This window comes from Hyperolius riggenbachi, chromosome 2, assembly GCF_040937935.1.
Source record: "Hyperolius riggenbachi isolate aHypRig1 chromosome 2, aHypRig1.pri, whole genome shotgun sequence".
Lineage (NCBI taxonomy): Eukaryota > Metazoa > Chordata > Amphibia > Anura > Hyperoliidae > Hyperolius > Hyperolius riggenbachi.
Window position 1 is genome coordinate 129,404,125 of NC_090647.1, and position 24,794 is coordinate 129,428,918.

Below are 24,794 nucleotides of genomic sequence, written 5' to 3' on the forward strand. Positions count from 1 at the left end.
TTTTGGCTCACAAAGCAGATGTGAACTGGGCCTTAATCTGGTAAATGCCGGTAGTATATAACCTATGCATAAATCGTAATAGTGATGTTTGGCTTTATCAGTCTGAATCATACATTGATCGAGAAAGCCTTTGCGTTTCATAGATGTTTTATTAGAACCAGAGTTATAACTTCTATTTGATTAAAATATGAAGGTGTATGGGAAGCTTTAGCGCGTTCTTTAGTAGATTTATTAAAACCAGAACAAGGAAAACTGCATCAAAAGTATCTCAGTGAAAGGATTCTGACTGGACGCTCTGAAGTAACAGCTTCCACATGCTTTGCACAAGTTTTACTCCATTTTTCTGGAGCTGGTCCACCCTGTGACCACTGGCCAGAAGTCCTCCCCAAGATTCTCGAACAGGGAACTTCCGCACAGTCTCTGCATTAACAGCGCGATCATGTGACCGTGACGTCACCAAGGCGCGACCGTCCACAAGCACGCTGCTTCCTAGTTCTTACCGGTGTAGACACGTGGGTTGTGTGTTTCTGTTTCGGTGTACTGGAGCGGTGCTGTCATGTCTGAGAGTGCGATGCAGCTCAGCGCTGCTGCTGTGCCCGAGCCGGGGATGGCCGTGCCCCGTCCGCAGAAGCGCTACTACAGGCAGAGAGCCCATTCTAACCCGATGGCCGATCACTCCTTCAAATAGTGAGTTCAAGGTGCTTATATACGTCAGGTATTTGCTGACGCTGCACTGGGGTCGTGCTGGAACTTGTAGTACCAAAGTGCGACCACATGTAGGCGTGTATGTATGTATTTCATAAGGGAACAAAAAAAACTGGCATGGGATGAAAAAATGCAGGCTATTTTTGCATTAGTCCCATAAACGAGAAAAATCCTTGCGCTCTTGTCCGGGAACCACAGTCACTCTCACAGTTGCTGTCTCCTCCTCGGTTCTATGCACTGTGCTGCTCCAAACATTGGAGACAAATATATAGATCTAGAAAATGGAGCACTCTATAGTGCATTAACCAAGGATGAGCTTTATTTGCAATAAATCATTATACTTACTAAGATGTGGTAAAAAAAACCTCATTTCAGCGGTACAGCCAACCGCTTCCAACCCAGGTAGTAGATGGCAACGCGCTGTGGCCAGCAGCGCGATGTCCGGGAAGCCGTCTTGCTAGAGGGTGGGCTTGGCTGGGCGTCAGCGTGCGGGTGACGTCATTACGGGTTTCGGCGCCGTGCACCTTCGTCAGATGACGTCAGCCGCATCCGCACGCTGCTTTAGTACACCCCCAGCCCTGTGGTCATAGAAACAGAAGACCCCAGGCCGCGCCAAAATGTGAGAGCTTTATTGACTAGCGGCCAAGGTCGGGGGGAAGGGGCATGGACTTTTGCATACGCAAAATCAGGCTGTGATATCCGAAGTAGAATGCTGGCACACAGCGTGCTGTCCATTATTAAAAGTACCAACATATAAGGCATAAATGTATGTATAATAAAATAGGTTGCATACATAAGTAAAACATACAAATATATTATATATATATATATATATATATATATATATATATATATATATATATATATATATATCATCTCACAAACATTAAAAATCATCTAGTAAGTCTGAGCCTGTTCTTATAAAACAAAAACCATGGGAAAACAATAAACCATACAGAGCCCCACAGCTGCTCAGCATAAAAACTCAGAATTGCTCTTAAACAATCAATATTGTGCTTTAAAAAGAAAAACCATCATAAAACACATGTTGTCACCTGATCCCTAGATCCTAGTAACTATTAGTTACGACAGGCACTCTCACATTTTGGCGTGGCCTGGAGTCTTCTGTTACCATGACCACAGGGCTGGGGGTGTACTAAAGCAGCATGCGGCTGACGAAGGCACAGAGCGCCGAAACGCGTAATGTCGTCACCCGCACGCTGACGCCCAGCCACGCCCACCCTCTAGCGAGGCAAGTATAATGATTTATTGCGAATATAGCTCATCCTTGGTTAATGCACTATAGAGCGCTCCATTTTTCTAGATCTGTGTATTTTTGCATTATTGATGATGAATTCCATAGAGTGCAACCTTAATGTTACAAGTACATTTGCCTAAAAGTTTAAGGGAGAAAAATTGTGAATATGTATTAAATTATCTCTAATGTTCAAACATTTAAAAAAATTACAATAATAATAAAAAAAAGGAACTGTGTCCAGGCAGGTCGTCAGTGGACAAATGGATAGTGGCAGATTCAGTGTTATAAATGGGACCCATTCACAGAAGAACATTTAAAAAGTAATCTGGTCTGAAAAATGAATTGCAAAGTTACAACCTGCACAATTTCTGTGGGCACCGAACAGAAGATGGACATGTCATAATATAATATAATAGTGTTGTTATTATGACTTGTCGGATGCAGTAGACATGTCTGCAACTATACATGACCTAATAGAGCTCTCTGATTTGACCTTTTTGACAGAGACCTGGCTTGGGAAGCATGCAGGCCCAACTCTTGAAGCAACCGTGCCGGCCAATTATTCAATCTTGCACTGTGAGAGACAAGTCGGCAAGGGTGGGGGGGTTGCCATATGCTTCAGATCCTCTTTGAACATAAGGCCCCTGCCCATAGGCCCCACTGAAACCTTTGAATGTCTTGCAGCTCAACTGTCAGCAGAAGTAAACATCAACATATTGCTCATATACCGCCCCCCAAAAAATGGTCCAGCCTTTCTTAAGGAAATATCTGAACTCTTATCCTGCGTAACAGTGGAACACCCTAGATGGATCATCCTGGGAGACTTCAATGCATGGGTGGATGATCACGACTCCCAGCTAGGAAGTGAACTACTTCTCATAATGAGTGAACTGGGTCTCTCTCAGGCTGTCAACCTCCCCACCCACACGAAAGGGCACACCCTGGATCTTATATTTCATTCCGGACTTTTAATATCACACATGGATATAAACCCAGTGGTATGGTCAGACCACCACACCATCCACTTCTCTCTGACAGCACCAGCGATAAAACACAGAGGGAAAGAACTCATAAAATACCGTTCACTGAAAGATGTCTCACCCCAGCACGTTCAGAATATCCTCAACTTCGACGCATTAACCAATCATTGCGCAGACCCAGACTCCATGGTCCTGATATACAACCATGCAGTGTCATCTGCCTATGACGCCCTCGCTCCAGTTCGCATCAAACGATCTACACCACTTCACCATGCACGGTGGTTTGACAGCTCACTAAAGGACATAAAGAAAGAAGTGCGCAGACTAGAAAGGAAGTGGCGAAAATCTCAGAATTCAAAAGATAAACACACCCTTGTCTCTCACCTGGAAAGCTACCAAAATGCGATCACCAAGAAAAAATCCTCCTACCTATCACAGGAGATCGCAAAGGCCGCCAACAGACCAGCCCAACTATTCCGCACAGTTGATAGACTATGTAATCCATCCTGTCTAAAACCCACTATAACTCCCTCAAAGGAGCTATGTGAGAAATTTGCTTGCTACTTTGCTGACAAAGTATCTTCTATTCGGTCTCTCATTCAGTCCACAGCACCCAAGACTCATGCAACTAATGGAAATAGCTGCAAAAACAACCTAACACCCTGGACTGACTTCAAAAGTATTAGTGAGGAAGAGATCTCAGACATCCTCTGTCGTCTCCGCCAGACAACCTGCGACCTGGACCCTGGACCAACTAAACATATGCTGAAATGCCCTGACCTGCTTGGTCCAGCATTTCACAAAATAGTAAATTGCTCTCTGCAAGCAGGGAGGTTTCCTACCTCTCTAAAAGAAGGAATCATCAAGCCCCTTCTTAAAAAACCTTCCATGGATCCAGATGCTATGAGCAGCTACAGACCTGTCTCCAACCTCCCCTTCTTAGGTAAAGTTATTGAAAAGGCTGTCTATCTGCAACTTGAAACCAGGCTGTCAGTAAACAACATCCTGGACCCTCTACAATCTGGCTTTAAGAAACACCACAGCTGTGAAACAGCCCTCATCCAAAGCTGCAACGATCTGCTCATGGCAAGGGACAGAGGGGAATGCTCCATCCTAATCCTGTTGGATCTCTCAGCTGCTTTTGATACAGTTGACCATAAAATCCTGCTTAACAGACTGCAGGAGTACTGTGGCATCAGTGGATCAGTCCTCCAGTGGTTCAGATCATTCCTGACTGACAGAACACAGAGAGTATCCCTAGGACCTATAATGTCCAAACCTGCACCTCTACAATTCGGAGTGCCACAAGGATCAATCCTATCCCCTCTGCTGTTTGCAATCTACATGTTGCCAATCGGTACACTTATCCAACGACATGGCCTGACGTACCACTGCTACGCCGATGACACACAGCTATACCTGTCCTTCAAACCTGGTGGAACAGACCCTACCCCAAAAATAAACTCTTGCTTAGCTGAGCTTCAGGCATGGATGAATGATAACTGGTTGAAACTGAATGCTGACAAAACTGAGGTCCTGTTTGTCCAAAGCCAGTGCTCGCCATCAAAACAGCTCTATCCTAAAGCAACACCAATCAGGATTGGGAATTCAGACATAAACAGCTCCAACCATGTGCGCAGCCTTGGCGTACTAATCGATGGGGAATTGAGTTTCAGAAACCAAATTTCATCTATAGTTAAATCTTCCTTCTTTCATCTGAAGAACATTGCAAAGATTAAACATCTGATTCCCCCAGAGGATCTTCAAACCCTAGTCCACGCCTTCATCACATCACGGCTGGACTACTGCAATGCCCTTTATGCTGGCCTCCCCAAAAAGGACCTGCGTCGCCTGCAATTAGTGCAGAATGCTGCTGCCAGATTGCTAACAAACCAGCCTCGCCACTGTCACATTACACCGATCCTTCGCTCACTGCACTGGCTACCAGTAGAATGGAGAATACTCTTCAAGATTGGACTGCTGACATTCAAATCCCTGCACAATCTGGGCCCTGGATACATGAAGGACTTGCTGAAGCTGCACCACACCTCTCACAACCTCAGATCAGCAAGTTCTATAAACTTGGTCACTCCCAGAGTGCACCTCAAAAAATCTGGAGACAGAGCCTTCTGTCATGCTGCCCCTACTCTTTGGAACTCCCTACCACACCCAGTAAAGACAGCACCATCCCTGGAGCTATTCAAATCCAGACTGAAAAGCCACCTGTTTAGCCTGGCATTTCCAGATTTATAAAATTCTTCCTCTGTACCACGATGGTCGGAGCCATGCTTATGCGCTTTGAGTCCCACGGGAGAAAAGCGCTTTACAAATGTTATTTGTTGTTGTTGTTGTTGAATGGGGTTCCTGTTCCGCAGATGGTGAAAGCGTAAGTGCTGTCTGTGGCACGGCCAGGGCTGTGGAGTCGGTACAAAAATAATCCAACTCCAACTCCTCAATTTATGAAAGCATTGACTCTGACTCCAGCTACCCAAAATGTCCACAACTCCAATTCCTTAGTCTAGTATTGATTAGGATGGGTGTACAAGTTTGAGGTCTGTTTGATAAACTATATATTTAGGGACAATGGGACCTTTTACCACTGGCTGTCTCCGATGTCTTCTCTCCTGGTGGTGGTCTGGGGATTGTGGCGTCTGGTCTCGCCCGCCCCCTCCGGCGGCGGTTCGGGCGGGGGGGGGGGGGGGGGCAGGGCTTGGCGGACGCGCCGTGATGGTTGCCTTTGCGGACGCGCCGTGATGGTTGCCTTTGCGCCGTCTCGGTGTGTCTGCCTGCTCCGCCCCGCTGCCCTGGCGTGTGTTTAGGCGGGTGGGCATGGCCGAGCTGACGCATCGGGTGTGTGGCAAATATACCGCCCCGCTGTGTCGGCCGGGCCCGCCCTCCCGCCCGTCATTGGCCGCGGGAGGGGGTGGGCGTGGCTTGGGCCATACTCCCCGCCCGGTGGGGGGAATAAATTGGAGACAACACAGTGAACTGACGTGTCTCCAGAGGAAGCCGGAAGTCCGGCGAAACCGGTCGAGGGTACGCATGTGCTGCGTCCCGACCTGAACCTTCCCCCATTGTGGACCTGCCTAGCCATTTGGCCTCCATCAAGGCATACCGCTCTCCCAGGAGATCCACAGGGCTGTTAGCCCCACCAGCTGGACACCAGCACTTACCGGACATCCAACTCAGCAGCAGGAGACGTAAGCAGCCCTCTGGGCACAAATTATGAAAGACTTCCGATGCCACACACACAAAAAGACTGATCATGTGAGATATAATCATGCTGGCTGTATGGATGCTTATGCTGCAATGAGCCATTGAGGTTACGACTACTATGCATAAGGTGGCCACTTTTATGATACGGTGTGGGCTTCATCGCATGGCTTGCTGTACTGCGGGGCTGCTTGGAGAGAGGCTCTCCGCTCTCATATTGGCTGATGACTAACCGTTAAGCTTTCCTGGCTTGTTGCAATCGCTGAACTGTGTCCATTTCCTCTGAATTGCATGCATCTGTGGAACTTTTTGAATCAGTGCTCATTGAGATTAATGCTCCTCATGGATCATATTGCATATTGACGAACTGCATACAGTCTGTTGGTCCACTATACATATATATTTTTTCACCTTGAGCTCAGGTGGACGTTAATATCTGCAACTTGTTGCAGAGTGTTATATGCATATGCTATATCTTTCTTTGCAATCCTTTGGGGCCTGGTGGGCAGACGGGGTGGAGGGGGGAGTGGGGTGGTTCTTAATTGGTGAGGGAGGCAGGTGGGACAGGGGTACATTTTTAATGTGAATTTTATCTAATAATATTTGATTAATAAAGATTTTGTATAGATATGTTCTGAATAAGGTTGTTGGTGTTTGTCCATTCGGATTATACCCACTTAAGTATATCTCGCAATGTTTGATCCTTAGTCTAGTACTTACCAGGGCTATGGATTTGGTACAAAAATCATCTGACACCGACTCCAGGTACCCAAAATTGCTCCGACTCCACATCCCTGGGCATGGCATAAGTTTATGTGTATATGTTATGAATATAGCCTAAGGATCATAAAATGCTTGATGCTGGTGGATTTCTCACGTGTACCTGCCGTTCTGGTCCCCGCTGGACGGGCCCGGTGTTGCCTTTCATTGTCCGGCCTGGGCGTATATGCTTCACCGTTGCTGGTAGAATACATTGCAGGTGTAGAATGCTCCCAGCCACGGGAGTACAATAGGGCAGCGCATGTGGGACTCTGCCTGTGTACTGGGCCATTTATCGAGGGACTGGAGTGGCTCAGGGAGATGGTGAGGAAAATGAATGGCCTCAAGGGGGCTGGGGGAAGCCCCTGGTAAGTATAAATCCTGAGACTTGATTTGTCTTGGTTTTCCTTAAAGCAAACCTGAACTGCGGAAAAAGGAAATAGAATTTTACTTCTACTTTAAAGAAAAACTGTAACATCAAAAAGTTCCCGGGGGGGGGTACTCACCTCGGGAGGGGGAAGCCTCAGGGTCCCAATGAGGCTTCCCACGCCGTCTTCCGTCCCTCGGGGGTCTCGCTGCAGCCCTCCGAACAGCGGCGATGTAAATATTTACCTTCCCGGCTCTTGCGCAGGCGCTGTGGCGGCTCTTGGCTCTGAAATAGGCATAAATACCCGATCGCCATTGGGGCTGCTCTACTGCGCAGGCGCAAGTCTCCGGCGCTTGCGCAGTAGAGCGGACCAGACTGAGATCGGGTATTTCCGTCTACTTCGGAGCCGAAAGCCGCAACAGTGCCCCCGCTGGAGCCTGGAAAGGTAATAATGAACAAGCTAATGGATTTGTCGGGCCGCTGTTCGGAGAGCTGCAGCGAGACCCCCGTGTGAGAGAGGACGACGTGGGAAGCCTCATTGGGACCCTGAGGCTTCCCCCTCCCGAGGTGAGAACCCCCAGGGGAACTTTTTGATGTTACAGTGTCTCTTTAAGCCCCCCCCCCCCCTTTCCCTTGCCCTTTGAGGCCCTGCAATGACCTCCGGGTCCCCTGTTGTGCTGCTGTCACTCCTAATTTGTCCTGGCCACGGGCCCTTCGATCGCATTCACGTAATGTTATGCACATATGTGACCTGGAAAGACTTGTAACCATGCAGAATGTTCCTGGCTACAGAAACTCTAATGAGGAGATGTGCGGCTGGGACAGCACATGCACTGTAGCGCGTGACTCAGTTGAATCTGATACTTTAATTAGGGTGACAACAGGACAACGGAGGGGACCTCAAAAAGCGCCCCCAAGTAAGTTAAAATCGCCTCTTTTTCATGGTTCAGGTGTGCTTTGAAAATTCACTGTAGCTTTGAAGTGAAAATGGGTCTACTTACAATGGTCTAACCTTTTATTTTGCAGACCATAGAGATGTGATAGTTTAATTGTAGCTATTGGCATTGATTCACAAAGCTTTTTCACCGGTTTTCCTCTGTTTTCACCTTATCTATGTTACTTTTTTAAAATCCCAAAGCACACAAATATAATATAATTAAGGTAAGAAAAGTAATATTGAAATGAAGTTAATCAGGAACAACTTACTTTGAGTGATTATTTGGCTTGTAAATGTGCTGAAAGGTTATTTTTATCAAATAGGTTATAAGTCATTTATGAAAAGTTTTGTGAATAGAGCCCATTGACTTTGTAAATGTGTGAAAACACTGGGCAGAGTTATTGTACGTAAGAAGTGTTTATTTGGTACTTTCGTATTAACCCTTGAGTTTGGCATTGTTTGCATTGTCGATTCGTCATTACGTTTTTAGCCCCTATGTAGATACAGTAACTGCGAACCCTGCCGACACCAAAAAGCTACATGCATCACAGAAAACTCGATTGACTTTGGCACTTGAGCAATCAATGGTAAACGACGCGAGATGAATGCTCCCATTCATCTCGATACGCGACATGGTGGGTCAAAAACAATGCAAGCAATACATACAGTAGGTTGACTGTTAACTTCATTTGAATGTAACTGGGCTAATGCAACAGTTTATGTTCACAAAAATGGCAATCCTGTCGAATGATATGTACATTAGTGTATGGTGAAGAATTGTCATAGTAAGTCTGTAACATTTACTTATGATGACTGTAGATACAATTTTATTAGTGAATCAATTCCAATTTGTGGTCTGACAGTCTGTGCTTTTGTCAATTTATTTTCAGCCCAGTAAATCCTAACCAAATGGATTGGTCAGAACATTACCCTGAATATTTTAAGCCTTTATCTTCAGATAAAACTCGTGATGATGACCAGGACTTGAGGGAAGTGAAGACACAAGAGCCTCAGGTGGAATTTGCAGACATTGGCTGTGGATATGGTGGTTTACTAGGTATAATGATTACGTCTGAGCAGGATGCACACACTGTTTTGCTTTGTACATAGCATTGGTGTCTTGGTGCTGGAATACAAAGAACTGTTTTATTTTGTTATAATCTTTGCTGATGACTTCCTGGTATGAGTGACAGCTTATAGGACTCTTGATGAATACACACTGCTCCATACTGCCTATATGTTCCGGCTTCCACTGCTGTACTTACCTTTGTGTCACCCCTTAATTCACTCTACAGTAGTGAAATAGAGCAGTGGCCTGAAGAAGACTGCAGCCACAATCTTTACAGGGTTACAGTACCAAGAGGCTGCATCTGTGCACACTGCTGACTGCCAGTAAATCAGTGCATTAGGGGACCTATTGTAAAACAGTCAGCGAGGAAGGATGAGACCACCATGACACCATTTTGCAAAGGATGGCATGCTCCACTCTTGCACTGAGACTATTCACTTCTTTTGCCATTCAGCCGTCTCTTCTGATGGTCACATAAGTTCCGTGCTTAAAGGACAACTGAAGTGAGGGATATGGAGGCTGTCATAATTATTTCCTTTTAAGCGATACCAGTTGCCTGGCAGCCCTGCTAGTGTACTGCTACTGTAGTAGTGTCTGAATCACACCAGAAACAAGCATGCAGCTAATCTTGTTAGATTTGACAAAAATGTCAAACACCTGATCTGCTGCATGCTTGTTCAGAGTCTATGTTTACAGAAGCCCAATGTGGGCTCATTTAAAAAAAATAAAAAAAAATGGTTTGAGCAGATCCGGTAGCCATAATTGGCACTCTCTGTCAATCCTGTGGGCCGCACTGGCCCACTTTCACTTTCGTGACCTCTGGTGCTGATCTCTCTTTCCCAGCGTGCAGGGAGTGGCAGTAGGCATGACCAGGAAGAGAGAGTTGTCCAATGGCAGCTCTGGAAAGCCTGCAGGAATGCCCCTGTCGGGCGTTTTGAGCAGGGAATCCCTCTCCTCTATTTACTCTCGGAGATGGCGACAAATATTGTCGCTAATTCCGGGGGGCTATAGCGGGGGGGGGGGGGGGGGGGGGAATAGAGAGCGGCAGTGTGGGGACACAGAGGCATGTCATGAGGCAGAGAACATGCCTCTGTGTCCTGTCTGCCCCCAAAGGAATTGCCTCGGGTTCTCTTTAAAAGTATTAGAGGCAGAGGATCAGCAGGATAGCCAGGCAACTGTTATTGCTTAACAAGATCGCCACTTAGGGTTTTTTCCCCTTATGAACCAGAACAATTTTTACCTTTCAACACTCCTCCCTTTCATTAGCCAATGACACTACTAATCACACACAATAATTTATACCTTGGTGTTTTTCTTTGCCACCAATCCACTGGCGCAGTTTCCGTGCTGAATCTGCAGAGTTTTCCCACAGGCAAATCGCGCAGGGAAACTCTGCCATAGGGTACAATGACACCGCCGGCCGAATGGCTTGCGCTAGCGATTCAGCCGACATTGCGATCCGAAATGGTGCGGGAGGCTGCGTATCCCATAGCCGTGCATGGCACGGCTGATGGGATTCGTCTGCGTCGCCACAGACACAGAAGTGCAGAGGCGTGCGGCTCCAGTGAAAACGGGTCCTTAGGCTTTCTTTTGGTGCTACGTATTGCTAAGAATTATTTTATGCTTAACCTCCCTAGCGTTCTGGACCAGAGGCGCCGGAGGCCACTGGTCAGGCCCTGCTGGGCCGATTTGAATCATTTTTTTTTTTTTGAAACACGCAGCTAGCACTTTGCTAGCTGCGTGTTTCTCCTCTCGCCGCCGCGTAATAGGGCCCCCCCCCCTCATACCCCATGCGCTGCCTGGCCAATCAGTGCCAGGCAGCGCTGAGAGGTGGATCGGGACTCCCTATGACGTCACGACGTCGATGACGTCTTTCCGTTCTTCGCCATGGCGACTGGGAATATTTTATTTGGAAATAAAGGTGTATTTTAAGTTTTACATCCGTCACTAAATATAAGCCCCCCTTTTTTTTCCCTTTGCAAAATAACAGTAATATAACCTCATGACATACATATTAAAAATTTGGTCCCTCAGGTAACTATTTTTATTTATGTAATTTTTTTTTATGGGTTTTAATTTGGTAACTATTGGAGGGGAGGTAAGGGGTTAATTAATGGGTATTTTAATGGGATGTGTATGTAGGTGTAACTTTACTATTTGGCCACTGGATGTCCCCCCAGTTTATTTTTGATTGTGTGTCTTTTACGGCATACGCGTGTTAACGGAAGTAACTAGTGTATGCTTTCACTTTCTGTTCTAGTCAATGAAAACAGCACCTTGTTGATGTTGGGGCAGCACGGTGGCGTAGTGGTTAGCGCACTCGCCTTGCAATGCTGGGTCCCTAGTTCGAATCGAATCCTAGCCAGGTCAACTGCAAGGAGTTTGTATCTTCTCCCTGTGTCTACGTGGGTTTCCTCCGGGCACTCCGGTTTCCTCCCACATCCCAAAAACATACAGATAAGTTAATTGGCCCTAGATGATGATATATATATATATACACGACTACACGATACATAGACATATGACTATGGTAGGTGTTATAAATCACCTATTTGTTTCGACACCAGCAACTTCTTATAGTTGCATCTCACGGACTGTGAGATAACTTGACTCTCAACACAGCAAGCAGGACAATAAGGGTATAAGAGGCGCCCTGGTGTAATAAAAGCATCTAAAAGCAGTTTAAAAACGGAAAATAAATTTGAGGTAGCTTACCTCAGTGACGAAAAAATCTTTGTATTTTACAAAGGTTTTTATTAGTAGCACAGGCAACGCGTTTCGCGGGTCAGAGCCCGCTTTCTCAGGCCAATAACAGTGCCTACATCAGTAAAAAAAGGCTCCTTAGCATACCAGAATCTTACAATATACATATATACAACATAACGTTATTATCACATGAATTGCATATTTACATACTTTCATATCCACTTATGCACACCTACAATGGTGGTCCATATATATATTATCATTAATTGGGAGTATTGAAAACTGATAGTTATTAGTATTCAGGAGGCGTGCATAAATAAAAATGCTGCAAATGTATGCATCTAGAAACGATTATAAAAAATGAACAAGTAGTGAATAAATAATAGAATTGCTGCAAATCAATGTATATAAAAATCCTAAGGGAGTGATAAGAAATGTCATTGCAAATAAAATTGCTGCAAGTCTGTATGTATAGAAATCTAGGGGGATTCATAGGAGTTGTAATAAAATTATTTACATACATGAATCAATAGGTGATAAAAAATGTGGTACTAAAAAGACTTGGCCAGCTCTATATAGAGAGGGAAGTTAGGGAGAAAGGAACACACAGCAGACAGTGCAAGACTCCATGGTCTGCGCTTATCACTTCCTTAGGATTTTTATATACATTGATTTGCTGCAATTCTATTATTTATTCACTACTTGTTCATTTTTTATAATGGTTTCTAGATGCATACATTTGCAGCATTTTTATTTATGCACGCCTCCTGAATACTAATAACTGTATCAGTTTTCAATACTCCCAATTAATCTATATATATATATATAAAATCGTGTGTGTGTGTGTGTGTGTGTGTGTGTATGTGCCGCGATCACCCTTACTACCTGGGATGATATGTTCTGGGGGTCTCGCGGCCCCCCTGCACACCTGGGCGGAGCTACAAACTGCAAATCAGATTCCACCCATTCAAGTCAATGGAAAAAATGTAAAAGGCTGCCATTCTCACAGTAATCAAGCCAGTGTCCCCACACTTGGCACAGTTGGTCACTTGGGGACCGAGGTTACAAATCCAGGAAAAGTGGGCGGAGCATAAAACAGCCAATCAAATTTCAGCCGTTCATTTTCAATGGGAAAATGTAAACTGCAGCCATTCTTAGACTGTTAATCACAGAGTTCTCAAACTTGACACAGTTGGTCACTGGGTGAATGTGATGAAGATTCAAGAAAGTGGGTGGAGCCTACAACAGCCAATCAAAATTCACCTGTTGATTTTCAAGGGGAATATTTAAACTGCTGCTATTCTTACACTTTTAATGGCAGAGGCTTCAAACTTGCTACAGTCGGTCATTGGGTGACTGGGGTCCAAATTCACTAAAGGGGCGGGGCCACATACAGCCAATCAGATTTCCTTGGTGGATAAACTGCTTCCATTCACACATATTTGATGCCAGGAACCTGACAGCTCACAAACTTGGTCATTGAGTGACTGTGTGTCAAGGTTACAAAAAGTGGGCGGAGCCAAAACAACTTTTACTGGGAAAATATAAACTGCAGCCATTCTTACACAGTTAAGGGCAGGGTTCTCAAACTTTGCACAGTTGGTCATTGGGTGACAGATTAAGATTTTGGAAGGTGGGTGGAGCCTACAACAGCCAATAAAAATTCACCTTTTGATTTTCAAAGGGAATATTTCATCTGCTACCATTCTCTTATACTGTTAAAAGCAGATGCCTCAAACCTGGTACAGTTGGTCACTGGGTGACTAGGGTCCAAATTCAGGAAGGGGGCGGAGCCACAAACAGACGGATTTGTTTCTTTTTCAATGGGAATATACAAAGTATTGATACCAAGGACCCCAAAGCTGGTAAACTTGATAATTGAGTGACTGTATGTCAAGGTTAGAAAAAGTGGGCGGGGCCAACAACTTCATTTTTTTACATTGCAGGGTTCCCAAACTTTACACAATTGGCCACTGGGTGACTGGGATGAATATTCAGAAATGTGGGTGGAGCCTACAACAGCCAATCAAAATGTACCTATTGATTTTCAAGGGGAATATTCACATTGCTACCATTCTTACACTGTTAGTGGCAGAGGCCTCAAACTTGATACAGTCAGTCATTGGGTGACTGGGGTCCAAATTCACTAAAGGGGTGGAGCCACAAACAGCCAATCAGATTTGTTAGATTGATTTCAGCCATTCTGTTATTGGCAGGGTTCTCAAACGTGACACAGTTGGCCTCTGGGTGACTGGGACTAATATTTAGAAAAGTGGGTGGAGCCTACAGCAGCCAATCAAAATTCACCTTTTTATTTTCAAGGGGAATATTTACATTGCTGCCATTCATGCACTCTTAATGGCAGAGGCCTAACATCTGCTACAGTCAGTCACTGGGAGACTGGGGTTTAAATTCTGAAGGGAGCGGGCCAAAAACAGCCAATCAGATTTGTTTAATTTCAATGGTAAAATGCAACTTATTGATGCCAAAGACCCCAAAGCTCATAAACTTGGTCAGTAAGTGACTGTATGTCAAGATTAGAAATAGTGGGCGGAGCCAAAAACAACTAACTTTTTACATGGGGAAATGTAAACTGCAGCTTTTCTTACAATGTTAATGGCAGGGTTCTCAAACTTCACACAGTTGGTCACTGGGTGACTAGGATTAATATTCGGAAAAGTAGGTGGCGCCTACAAGAGCCAATCAAAATTCACCTATTGATTTTCAAGGGGAATATTGAAACGGCAGCCATTCTCACACTGTTAATAGCAGAGGCCTCAAACCTGCTACAGTCGGTCGTTAAGTGTTTGGGGTTAAAATTCAGTAAAGGGGCAGAGCCAAAAACAGCCAGATTTCTTTGCTGGATAAACTGCTTCCATTAGCACAATTTTGATGCCAGGAACCCAAAAGCTCACAAACTTGGTCATTGAGTAGTGACTGTGTGTCAAGGTTACAAAAAGTGGGTGGAGTTAAAAACAGATTTTTCTGGGAAATTGTATACTGCAGCCCTTCTTCACTGTTAATGGCAGGGTTCTCAAACTTAGCATAGCTGGTTACTGGGTGACTGGGATTAATATTCAGAAAAGTGGGTGGAGCCTAAAAATGCCAATCAAAAATCACATGTCACTTTACAAGGAGAATATTAAAATTGCTGCCATTCTTGAACTGTTAATGGCACAAGCCTCAAACCTGGTACAGTCGGTCATTGGGTCACTGAGGTTCAAATTCAGAAAAGGGGACAGAGCCACAAACAGTGAATCAGATTTGTTTCATTTCATGGGAAAATACAAATTATTGATGCCAAGGACCCCAAAACTCACAAACTTGGGCATTGATTAGTGACTTTGTGTCCAGGTTACAAAAAGTGGGCGGTGCCAAAAACAAATTTCACTGGGAAAGTGTAAACTGCAGCCCTTCTTACACTGTTTATTTCAATGTTCCCAATCTTTGCCCAGATGATCATTGAGTGACTGAGATTAATATTCAGGGGAAGTGGGTGGAGCCTATAATGGCCAATCAAAATTCACCTGTGATTTTCAAGTGGATTATTTAAATTGCTGCCATTTTTACACTGTTAATAGCAGATGCCTCAAACCTGCTACAGTTGGTCATTGGGTGACTGGGGTTCAAATGCTGGAGAGGGGTGGAGCCACAAACAGCCTGATTTGTTTAATTTATATGGGAATATACAAATTATTGATGCCAAGGACCCCAAAGCTCACAAACTTGGTCATTGAGTGTTTCTGTGTTAGGGTTAGAAAATGGGCGGAGCCAACACCAGTCAAATACATACCCGGGCAACGCCAGGTCATCAGTGAGTGGAGACAATTACAACTTTCACTGGGAAAATGTAAACTGCAGCCATTCTGTTAATGGCAGGGTTTTTAAACTTTGCACAGTTGGTCACTGGGTGACTGGGATTAATATTCAGAAAAGTGGGTGCAGCCTACAAAAGTGAATCAAACTTAACCTGTTGCTTTTCAAGGGGAATATTTAATTGCTACCATTCTTGAACTGTTAATGGCACAGGCCTCAAACCTGGTACAGTTGGTTATTGGGTGACTGGGGTTCAAATTCAGAAAAAGGGGTGGAGCCACACACAGCCAATCAGATTTGTTTCATTTCAATGCAGATTATTGATACCAAAGACCGCAAAGCTCACAAACTTGGTCAGTGAGTAATTGTGTGTTAGGGTTAGAAAAAGTAGGCAGAGCCAACACCAGCCAAATACATACACGGGCAACGCCGGGCAATCAGCTAGTGATAATATATATATTGACCACCATTGTAGGTGTGCATAAGTGGATATGAAAGTATGTAAATATGCAATTCATGTGATAATAACGTTATGTTGTATATATGTATATATATGTATATTGTAAGATTCTGGTATGCTAAGGAGCCTTTTTTTACTGATGTAGGCACTGTTATTGGCCTGAGGAAGCGGGCTCTGACCCGCGAAACGCGTTGCCTGTGCTACTAATAAAAACCTTTGTAAAATACAAAGATTTTTTCGTCACTGAGGTAAGCTACCTCAAATTTATTTTCCGTTTTTAAACTGCTTTTAGATGCTTTTATTACACCAGGGCGCCTCTTATACCCTTATTGTGCAATCATACCCCCTTACCTCACCCGTCTGAGGGGTGGGTACAGACCACACGTGGCTTCGACCACGGCGGATATCTGTCCCCTTTCTTTTACCAAGGAGAGCGACCGCATCCAGGTCCCTAGGGACCACCCCGAGTGGAGTCGGGTTTGTTGTCTCCACCTGCTTCCTGTGGGGGTTGCCCCCCTGCAACCCACCTTTGTAAGTAGTGTCTTACTTTTATTACGTTCCATTGTTTTTGACATACTACACCATTGGGCTCCCACTTTTGTCTCCTGTATCTTTTCACTAGAGAGTTTTTTTGACACCCACATCCCACTACAGCAAGCAGGAGATAGACTTTTCTCAGGCTTCTTCAATATTTAAGGAGTTTATTCACTACACAGATAGACAGATACAGTTCATCATATCCTAGCAAAGCAGATCCTCATGTTTAAGTTCTTGGCGTTACAGCTCTTGACTAACCTTCCTCCTGAATGTTAGTCAGTTACCTTCTTTCTAGACTACGTTACTCTAGACTACCTATGTACAGCATACATTAGATCAGATTACATAAAGAATGGAAATACTTAGAGGTCCCAGTCAGCATCTAGATAGCATGAAAGTAGGAAGCAGAGCAGGAATCGGAGTGAGCTCCGTTCGCCCACCCGGCTCTTTAATACCAACTAGGAAAGAGTTAAATGTGACCTCATCTTAGCCATCCCCCAGACCAGACTATTGGCTTAGACCCCTCGTGGTGTCATAGTACACACCTACTCGATTAATATTTAATGATGCCTTTCGCTTACATACTGGAATGTGGTATTTTGTAAACATGGCCTATGTTGATTGTTCTTGTGGTGTACATGTTGAGGTCAGTGAGACCTGTGGCCTTGTCCATAGAACAGCTTCTTGGTATGTCCTCATTCTGCTGACAGAACTGTAGATTTTCTCTCTAAGAGAAAATCCCCTTAAAGGGCAGGTCTGCACCCCAAGCCTTTTTGACTAACTCAGTCCAAATAACTGAGGCCTACTTAAATTATAACAGTAGGGATTAGATTGTGAGCCCTTCTGAGGGACAGTTAGTGACAAGACAATATACTCTGTACAGTGCTGCATAATATGTCAGCGCTATATAATTACTTAAATTAATAAATACATTGATCACGGGCAGTCAGATCAATGATCTTCGGGCGGTCGAGTGGGAGCGCACGCAGCGGCGGTCATGGCGGAGATACGTATATCTACGCCCCTAGAGCTAAAAGGATGTCTCCGGGGGTGTAGATATACTGTAAATAATACGGTATAAGCTGGTTAAAGGTTAAAAAGAAATAAATATGGCAGCCTCCATATACCTCTCACTTCAGTTGTCCTTTAACTTGTAGACTGCTATGGACGTCTAAAGGCGTTTTTAATACAAAACTAAAACTAAACTACATAATGAGGCAAGGTGGTGTCTGGTGAGACAATGTTGCTGTGCATCAGCACCAATTATAAATATAGGAAAAGTGTATAAACAAATTAATTCACATGCACCATGTCAACAATTTATAATGTATAAGAACTAGGAAAAGGGTTGACTCTTGGGTGCATGTGAAGTCAAAAATCTTTAATATAAATCATTCATAATGTACAAATATAACATATAAAATCAGTTGCAAAAGCCATAAGGTGCCTAAGCCTTGAATAGCCAGATCTATTAGCAACCAATCTACAAGGGACATGAGCCACCTTGATCACCACAGCATAGAATCAAAAGCCTTGATGTAAAAGTGGAGTTCTGTCATTTGCATTGACCACCCAGTTTGGCGCAGTAGACCCAGACTGGACCCGACTGAGCCTATTACCGGGGCTGATCGCGGCTGAACGGGTGACCGCGGGAGGACGGCGAGAGACTCGCACATGTTTACGGGGCGGGAAGAAGACTTGGGTGAGTATCAAATCTTTACATAGTGAGATCTCTGGTACACTTTAATCTTGTTTTTATTTTTTTGGGTTAACTGAGACTTGGGAATGTCCATCTGTCTCATCCTTTTGGGCTCAAATCATTACATTTCTACATAAGATGGGCTGCCCAATGAACTCTGACCCCATTCTCTGCCTCCTTGGTGTAATACAAGATGAAGCCCTTGATAATTCTTTAAAAACCTTTCTATCCGAAGTCCTGTTAATGGCCAAACAAGAAGTGGCCTTTAGATGGCCACCCTTTAGATCACCCACGTCACACTCTTTTGAAAACGGGATTTAAAGTGTCAGCACCGCCTTACTATATAAAAAGCTTTTGTATCTACATAGAGGCTCAAGTAAGAAATGTCATTTAATTTGGAACAGGTAAAAATCGGTAACACATTTTTTCACTCCTAACCATAGAAATTAGAGTTTTTGGTTACATTCTTGCCTATCCCATATCGTTATCAGATCTATGCCTTATAATGTATACACCTGCTGCCATGCTCTTCCACATGTACAACTACAATTTCTCCCTGATATTATTATATAGTTGTATTACAGCTGTGCTTGTATATCTATATTTTATGACTTATGTATGTATGTATGCCCTGTAAACTACAAAATTCTGTACAATAAACTTTATTTTGTTAAAAAAAAAAAAAACCACATTCTGAAAGAGTATACGTTAACTTTTTTTATTTACTGCATTTTCTCTCTTGTCCATTATGTTTTTTTTTTTTCAGTGGAGCTGTCTCCTTTGTTTCCCAATACACTAATGCTCGGGCTGGAAATACGTGTCAAGGTATCTGACTATGTACAAGACCGGATAAAGTCACTGAGAACATCTCACCCAGGCCAGTATCAGAATATTGCCTGCATCAGAAGCAATGCTATGAAATACTTACCCAACTTCTTCAGGAAAGGACAGGTATATTATATGTGCTCTGCTCCTTGCTTTAGAATTTACGCTCTTCCCCAGTGAGACCACAAAATTTAACCAGGACGCGGCCACGATCTACTAAGGAGTCGGTCGCGATGGGCCCATCGGGCATGCCTAGTTAGTCTGTTTACATGAATGAAATGCTGGCGTCAGCGACATGCTGGCTTTTCATTGATCACGGGCATAGCGATCCGGATGGGAACAAGCTGTTCCCAGTCCCCAATCACCTTATCTGCGGAATTGCGGCAGAAACTAACGGCAGAGGTGATTGGGAGCAGCTAGGTAAATAACGCAGATACGTGCACTTCTGAAGTTCTTTCGTGTCGTACATCATATGCACTGCTGAAATGCACACAGCAGCGCGTATAGTGTGATTAGATATTGCATCTGTGTGGCTGGTGGCTCTGCCTATGCACTATTTAGCAATCATCATTTCGACATCCATAACAGGTGACAGGGCAGCTTTCCCAGCTATAGATAGGGAGAATTCAGGATCAGTCATAGGTCTGTATATTGTCAAATGACTTCAAATCCTCTACAGATATATAATCTGGAAAGTATAGTTTTTTTCTTAGGCAAGGTTGAGCAGCTCATTAATATACACTAACCCTCCCGCATGATGAATACTGTAAACAGCATCCATATGTCTTGGGATTCAGGTATGGCTGGAGCAGGGGCGTAACTAGAAATCACCCCCTGCAAAAATTTGGATGGGGCCCCCTTCCCTTCCTCGCTTTCTGCACAAGTAAACTAAGAACAAAAATTTTTCAATTGGCTAGGGCACACTTCAATGTGTTCTCCCCATGCAGATAAAAACAGACAGCAGTGAAGCACTGCACACATTTTCTTTATCAATTACATTAGCTTCTGTGATAAAACGTGCATGTTTTCACACAGGGTTTGCAGAAAATGCAGACAGAAAACCGACAGATGAGCTCCCAGCCTTAGCTTACTACACTCTCAGTCCACCCCCCATGGTGGAGAACTGGCTCTGCAGACTCTTCCAGTAGCATCTCTACAGTACACATCACTTGGAAGGGGGGGGGGGGGGGGGGGGGGGCTAGTTGCAGGGCAATGTACACAAGAGCCTAGTGCACACTGAATAGGGACAGTCTACAAAACTTTGTATGATTCGTTATCCGCAGAGTGCGGAAAGTGTTTTTTTGTTTTTGTTTTTTTTTTCTCCTTGCACCCTTAGTTGTCAGTCTCTAAGGACAGGGATACCAACTTTCTCCCCTATGGGGCTCCCTGTGCCTTCTGGACCCCCCTGCGGCTGCATCCCTTGCAGGGTCTATTGTTACGCCTCTGGGCTGGAGATGGATTTGGAAAGCTTGTGGCAGTTTCCTGAATCCTGTCAGTTGCCAGCGATTCGCTCTGTCTGTGAGTTGAGTTGTTTGTATTTTTGCTCATGACGTATGTACATATTGTCTTCCAGCTCAGTAAGATGTTCTTCCTCTTCCCTGATCCACACTTTAAGAAGACAAAACATAAGTGGCGGATTATCAGCTCTACTCTGCTGGCCGAATATGCTTATGTGCTGAGAGTTGGGGTGAGTGAAATAAAATATGATTGATATGAATACTGTAGTTTCCTCCTCCTCATTTGTTTAGTCGCTTGTTTGTGACCATATGGACTTTTGCATGCCACAGGTGTCTGTCAATTATACTGCTTCTTTCAGCTGTTGCATAGGCATGTTCAGAGCTTCACATATGCCATCTATCCATCTTAGGTTCTGCTGTCCTTCTTATATTCCCATACATTTTTCCTAGCATCAAGGATTTCTCTAAAGAATCCAGCCGTCTCCTTATGATTCATTAAGCAGCAGATAAATTATCATGCACACACAGCAATAATACCGTTACTTCTGTGTGTAAGTACCGCAAAATATGCTAATAGACTGACCCCCGGTACTCTAGTATCGTGCCTGCAGTGCGTTACTGGGCAATGGTCGTGGTGCGGAGCAAGCAGTTCATGGACTGTATGCTATTCTGTACATGTCACAATGCACTAAAACTGTGTGATGCGACTTTTCATCACCATTGAAATCCTATTTCTGTGGATGTGCACTGTAATGGATCAAGTGTGAAAGAAGCCTTAGGCAGGGAGCACACTTGTCACAATTTTTCTGGCATTTTTGGCACTCTGCATTATCCTCCATAATTATTTTTCATGAATGGTTGCAATTTTTTTTTTTTGATTGTGGAGCAATGTATTTAATTAGTAAACACACGGAAGTTAGTAAGCTGCTGTGTAATTTTTAAAATTGCAAAAGCGAGCATCTGACAGACAAAAAAATAGCTGTAGTGCCCTGTCTGCAAACCCCCCCCCCCCCTCCCCCCCCCCCCTGCCCGCACACCACTTCCCTGGATATTTCTCCGGTTTGTGCACCAATGTGACTTTGAATGCGGTTTATGGAGATTTTTCTACAGTAAACCAGTTGGTTTCATGCACTGTGTCTGGATCTGCGTTACTTTTGTTGCTTGAAACTTTCATTTACTTTACTTTCATTGCTTGTTTGATGAATATAACTATAATAATGGCAGTGATAATGATAACTCTATACCACAGGGATTGGTGTATACAATCACAGATGTAGAAGAAGTCCATGACTGGATGGTGAAACACTTCACAGAACATCCCCTTTTTGAGCGTCTTTCGAAAGAACAATTAGTAAGTTGCTTATTTTTTTTGTTGTTTTTTGTTGTTTTTTACATTTACCTATAGTATCTGTTGGTGTGTCAGATTGTAAGCCACTTTCCTAATGGTTTTGTGGCTTATTACCTTTAATCAACTACTGTACTTTATTTAAAGCTTATGTCCACAAAAAATGTCCCCCCTCCTCTATCACCTATCACATTGAATGGCCCTGAACCTGGCCTCACTCCACCCCATCTACATCTCAACTTCATGGTTCCCTCAGTTAAAGGGAGCATGGAGATTGGGCCAGTCGAGTTCACAAGAGTTTACTCAGTTCCATAGGATGGATGTACAGTAATGGAGGTACTTGAAAAGGTAGGAGACACAAGGAGGGCTGTTTAGAGTCAGACTATTTCTGGGCTTTACCCCCCTGCCATAGAGAAGACTGAGGTCGCGTGGCAGGCTGTCTCCAGTTCTACATTATAGCCACGCACTAACCATTCACTAGAATGGGATTGGGGTATTTATTGGCTGTAAGAGCCACGCCTCTTTTGTAATAGCAGGAGGGGGTGAATAGCGTGTTCATTTAGGGAAAGCAAGGAAAGAGATTGTTGTGAAGAGGGGCTTTATTATGCTTTGTGTTTGTAATATGTTGCCGCTTTAAGTATAAAAGATAATTATGACATGGAAATTTCTTTTTACCCTTTTATCCCTAGGCAGGAGACCTAATCATAGACAAGCTTGGCACATCAACAGAAGAGGGGAAGAAAGTTCAGCGTAATAAAGGACAGAACTTCCTGGCTGTATTTTGTCGGGTAGAAAACAGAACTTTCAGAAGTCAAGAACTGTAACTGTTGTGACTGGACTTCAGTGCCAATGTGGCAGCCTGTGATGTGGAGGCAGAGCTAGAATGGCAGGACTGTGAGGGTCAAGGCAGAACTAGAATGGCAAAAGTCTGAGGAACAATGAAAGTGAAGAGTCAAGGTTTACCATTCAGAATTTACTCGTCTGGCAGCTAGAACATATTTTCGGTCTGGCATGGCCTACAACTAAAAATCTCCTCATTGCCTCATGCATTTTTCCCAAAGTACTATGAGAATCACAGTACCCCTGTGTCAGCTCCTACTGGATGCAGCCACCTTGCATGATGTAGTATCCGGTTAAATTTATTGACACACTGTAATTTGCATTGCTTTCGAGGTTCTGTGCAATAAATCTAGCCTCTTGTCCTGTATACAGTGATCAAAGAACAATGCCCCATCAACCTGGCTCAGTGTGACACAGCTTAGTGACTGATGAGCCTCCCAGAGGAAATGAACTTGCATTTATGAACCTTTTCAGGCACTTAATTTTTCTTTTTTTTAAACAAGGGTTTGTCCTTATAAGTTGTAATGGCGTTTTTCATTTATTGGAGCGGAGGAGACATTCTACCGTACTTTCTCTGTTATATTTCTTTGGTACATCACAGTTCACTTTTCAGCTTAACCTCCTGAGCGTTATGCCGCTCAGGAGGATTTGCATTATCTGTCGTCGTTTAAATGTGGCCATGACATACTAGCTAGCACTAAGCTAGCTAGTATTGTCTGCCGGCAACTCTGGAACCCCCAACCCCCGCCCCCTTTTGCCTGCTGGATACATTACCCTGCCTGGATCCCGCCATAGGTGCAGCCTCCCCGCTCAGCTCTAGTCTTCACTATGGGGAAGATCGTACATGACGCTTTGACGTCACCAATGTCATGTGCAGTCCCGATCCTCCCCATAGTGAGGACCGGAGCTAAGCGGGAGGCTGCTAGTCCGCTGTATCCCGGCAGGGTAATGTATCTAGCGGGCAATGGAGGGGGGGGGGGGGGGGTTCTGCGGCCAATCGGGGGGTGCCGGCAGACAATACTAGCTAGCGGTCACAATTAAACAAATAGATTAATTCTGGCGGGTCCTGATTGGCAGAAAAACCTCTGCAGCGGCATGCCTGACACAGTGTCGGGCATAACGCTAAGGAGGTTAAAGAGCTTCTAGTCTAGATCTTGATTTCTTGTGCAGCTGTGATGGTCTTGTTTACTGCAATAATGAGGGGCTTTCCAGTGTACAAGGTTCCAGGAGTGTGACTGCATGACTTATTCCAGGAAAGGTTATCTTGGTAAGGGAAGCACAACAGGATACTTGGAAGAAACAGCTTCATCTTGTTTCAGTTCATGTTTGTCTACAGAGTTGTTTTCAGTTCACATTACTATGAAGTAGTTCATTTTTAATATCAGCAGTATTGTCAGATGAATGTTTCTGTAAGTATATAATAAGTTGAAGCATCTATAGCCAGACCTCATGTCTGTGACGGGGTTATGGCGCCTGCTAGGTTTACACTGTGCACACAGCTCCAATGGGGCTATATTATCGCTAGCTAATTCCTCCAGGAAAGGAATTTGTGCAGAATTTGTTCAAAGATCATTTCTGAGTTGTGAATGAAAATCATTAATCTTGGCAATCCTTTAAGCAATTATATAGGTTTCTGTGTGTCCTACACATTTTTATGAAAGTGAGTTTTATGACTTTACTCACCAGCAAGAGGTACATACTTAGCAGGAAACCCAAAAACTCAGGGCTGTTTTGGTTTGCAAATTGCTGTCTTGTATGCCTGTTCTGCTAGGTACACACGTTGCGTTTTTGCGGTCGATACATGCGTTCGATTGACAATTT

The 24,794-nt window shown here is 44.1% G+C and overlaps 1 protein-coding gene across 2 annotated transcripts; it reads left to right on the forward strand.

Annotated features, from left to right (window-relative positions):
• Positions 1–457: 457 nt before the first annotated feature.
• METTL1 (methyltransferase 1, tRNA methylguanosine) lies at positions 458–23,847 on the forward strand. 2 transcript variants are annotated; one of them, XM_068265140.1, is made up of 6 exons: positions 458–687; positions 9,110–9,276; positions 19,273–19,457; positions 20,905–21,018; positions 22,038–22,139; positions 22,823–23,847. In XM_068265140.1, the coding sequence occupies exons 1-6, from the start codon at positions 557–559 to the stop codon at positions 22,955–22,957; spliced, it is 834 nt and encodes a 277-aa protein (XP_068121241.1). In that variant the 5' UTR covers positions 458–556; the 3' UTR covers positions 22,958–23,847. The 2 variants fall into 2 exon arrangements, with proteins under 2 accessions (XP_068121241.1, XP_068121242.1); XM_068265141.1 differs by having other exon boundaries at positions 610–698.
• The last annotated feature ends 947 nt before the right edge of the window (positions 23,848–24,794 follow it).

Coding starts and splice junctions, on each gene's coding strand:
- METTL1 (XM_068265140.1), top strand. CDS start 557: ATGTCTGAGAGTGCGATGCAGCTCAGCGCTGCTGCTGTGCCCGAGCCG. Junction 19,458..20,904: donor ACTTCTTCAGGAAAGGACAG/GTATATTATATG, acceptor ATTGTCTTCCAG/CTCAGTAAGATGTTCTTCCT. Junction 21,019..22,037: donor CTTATGTGCTGAGAGTTGGG/GTGAGTGAAATA, acceptor TCTATACCACAG/GGATTGGTGTATACAATCAC.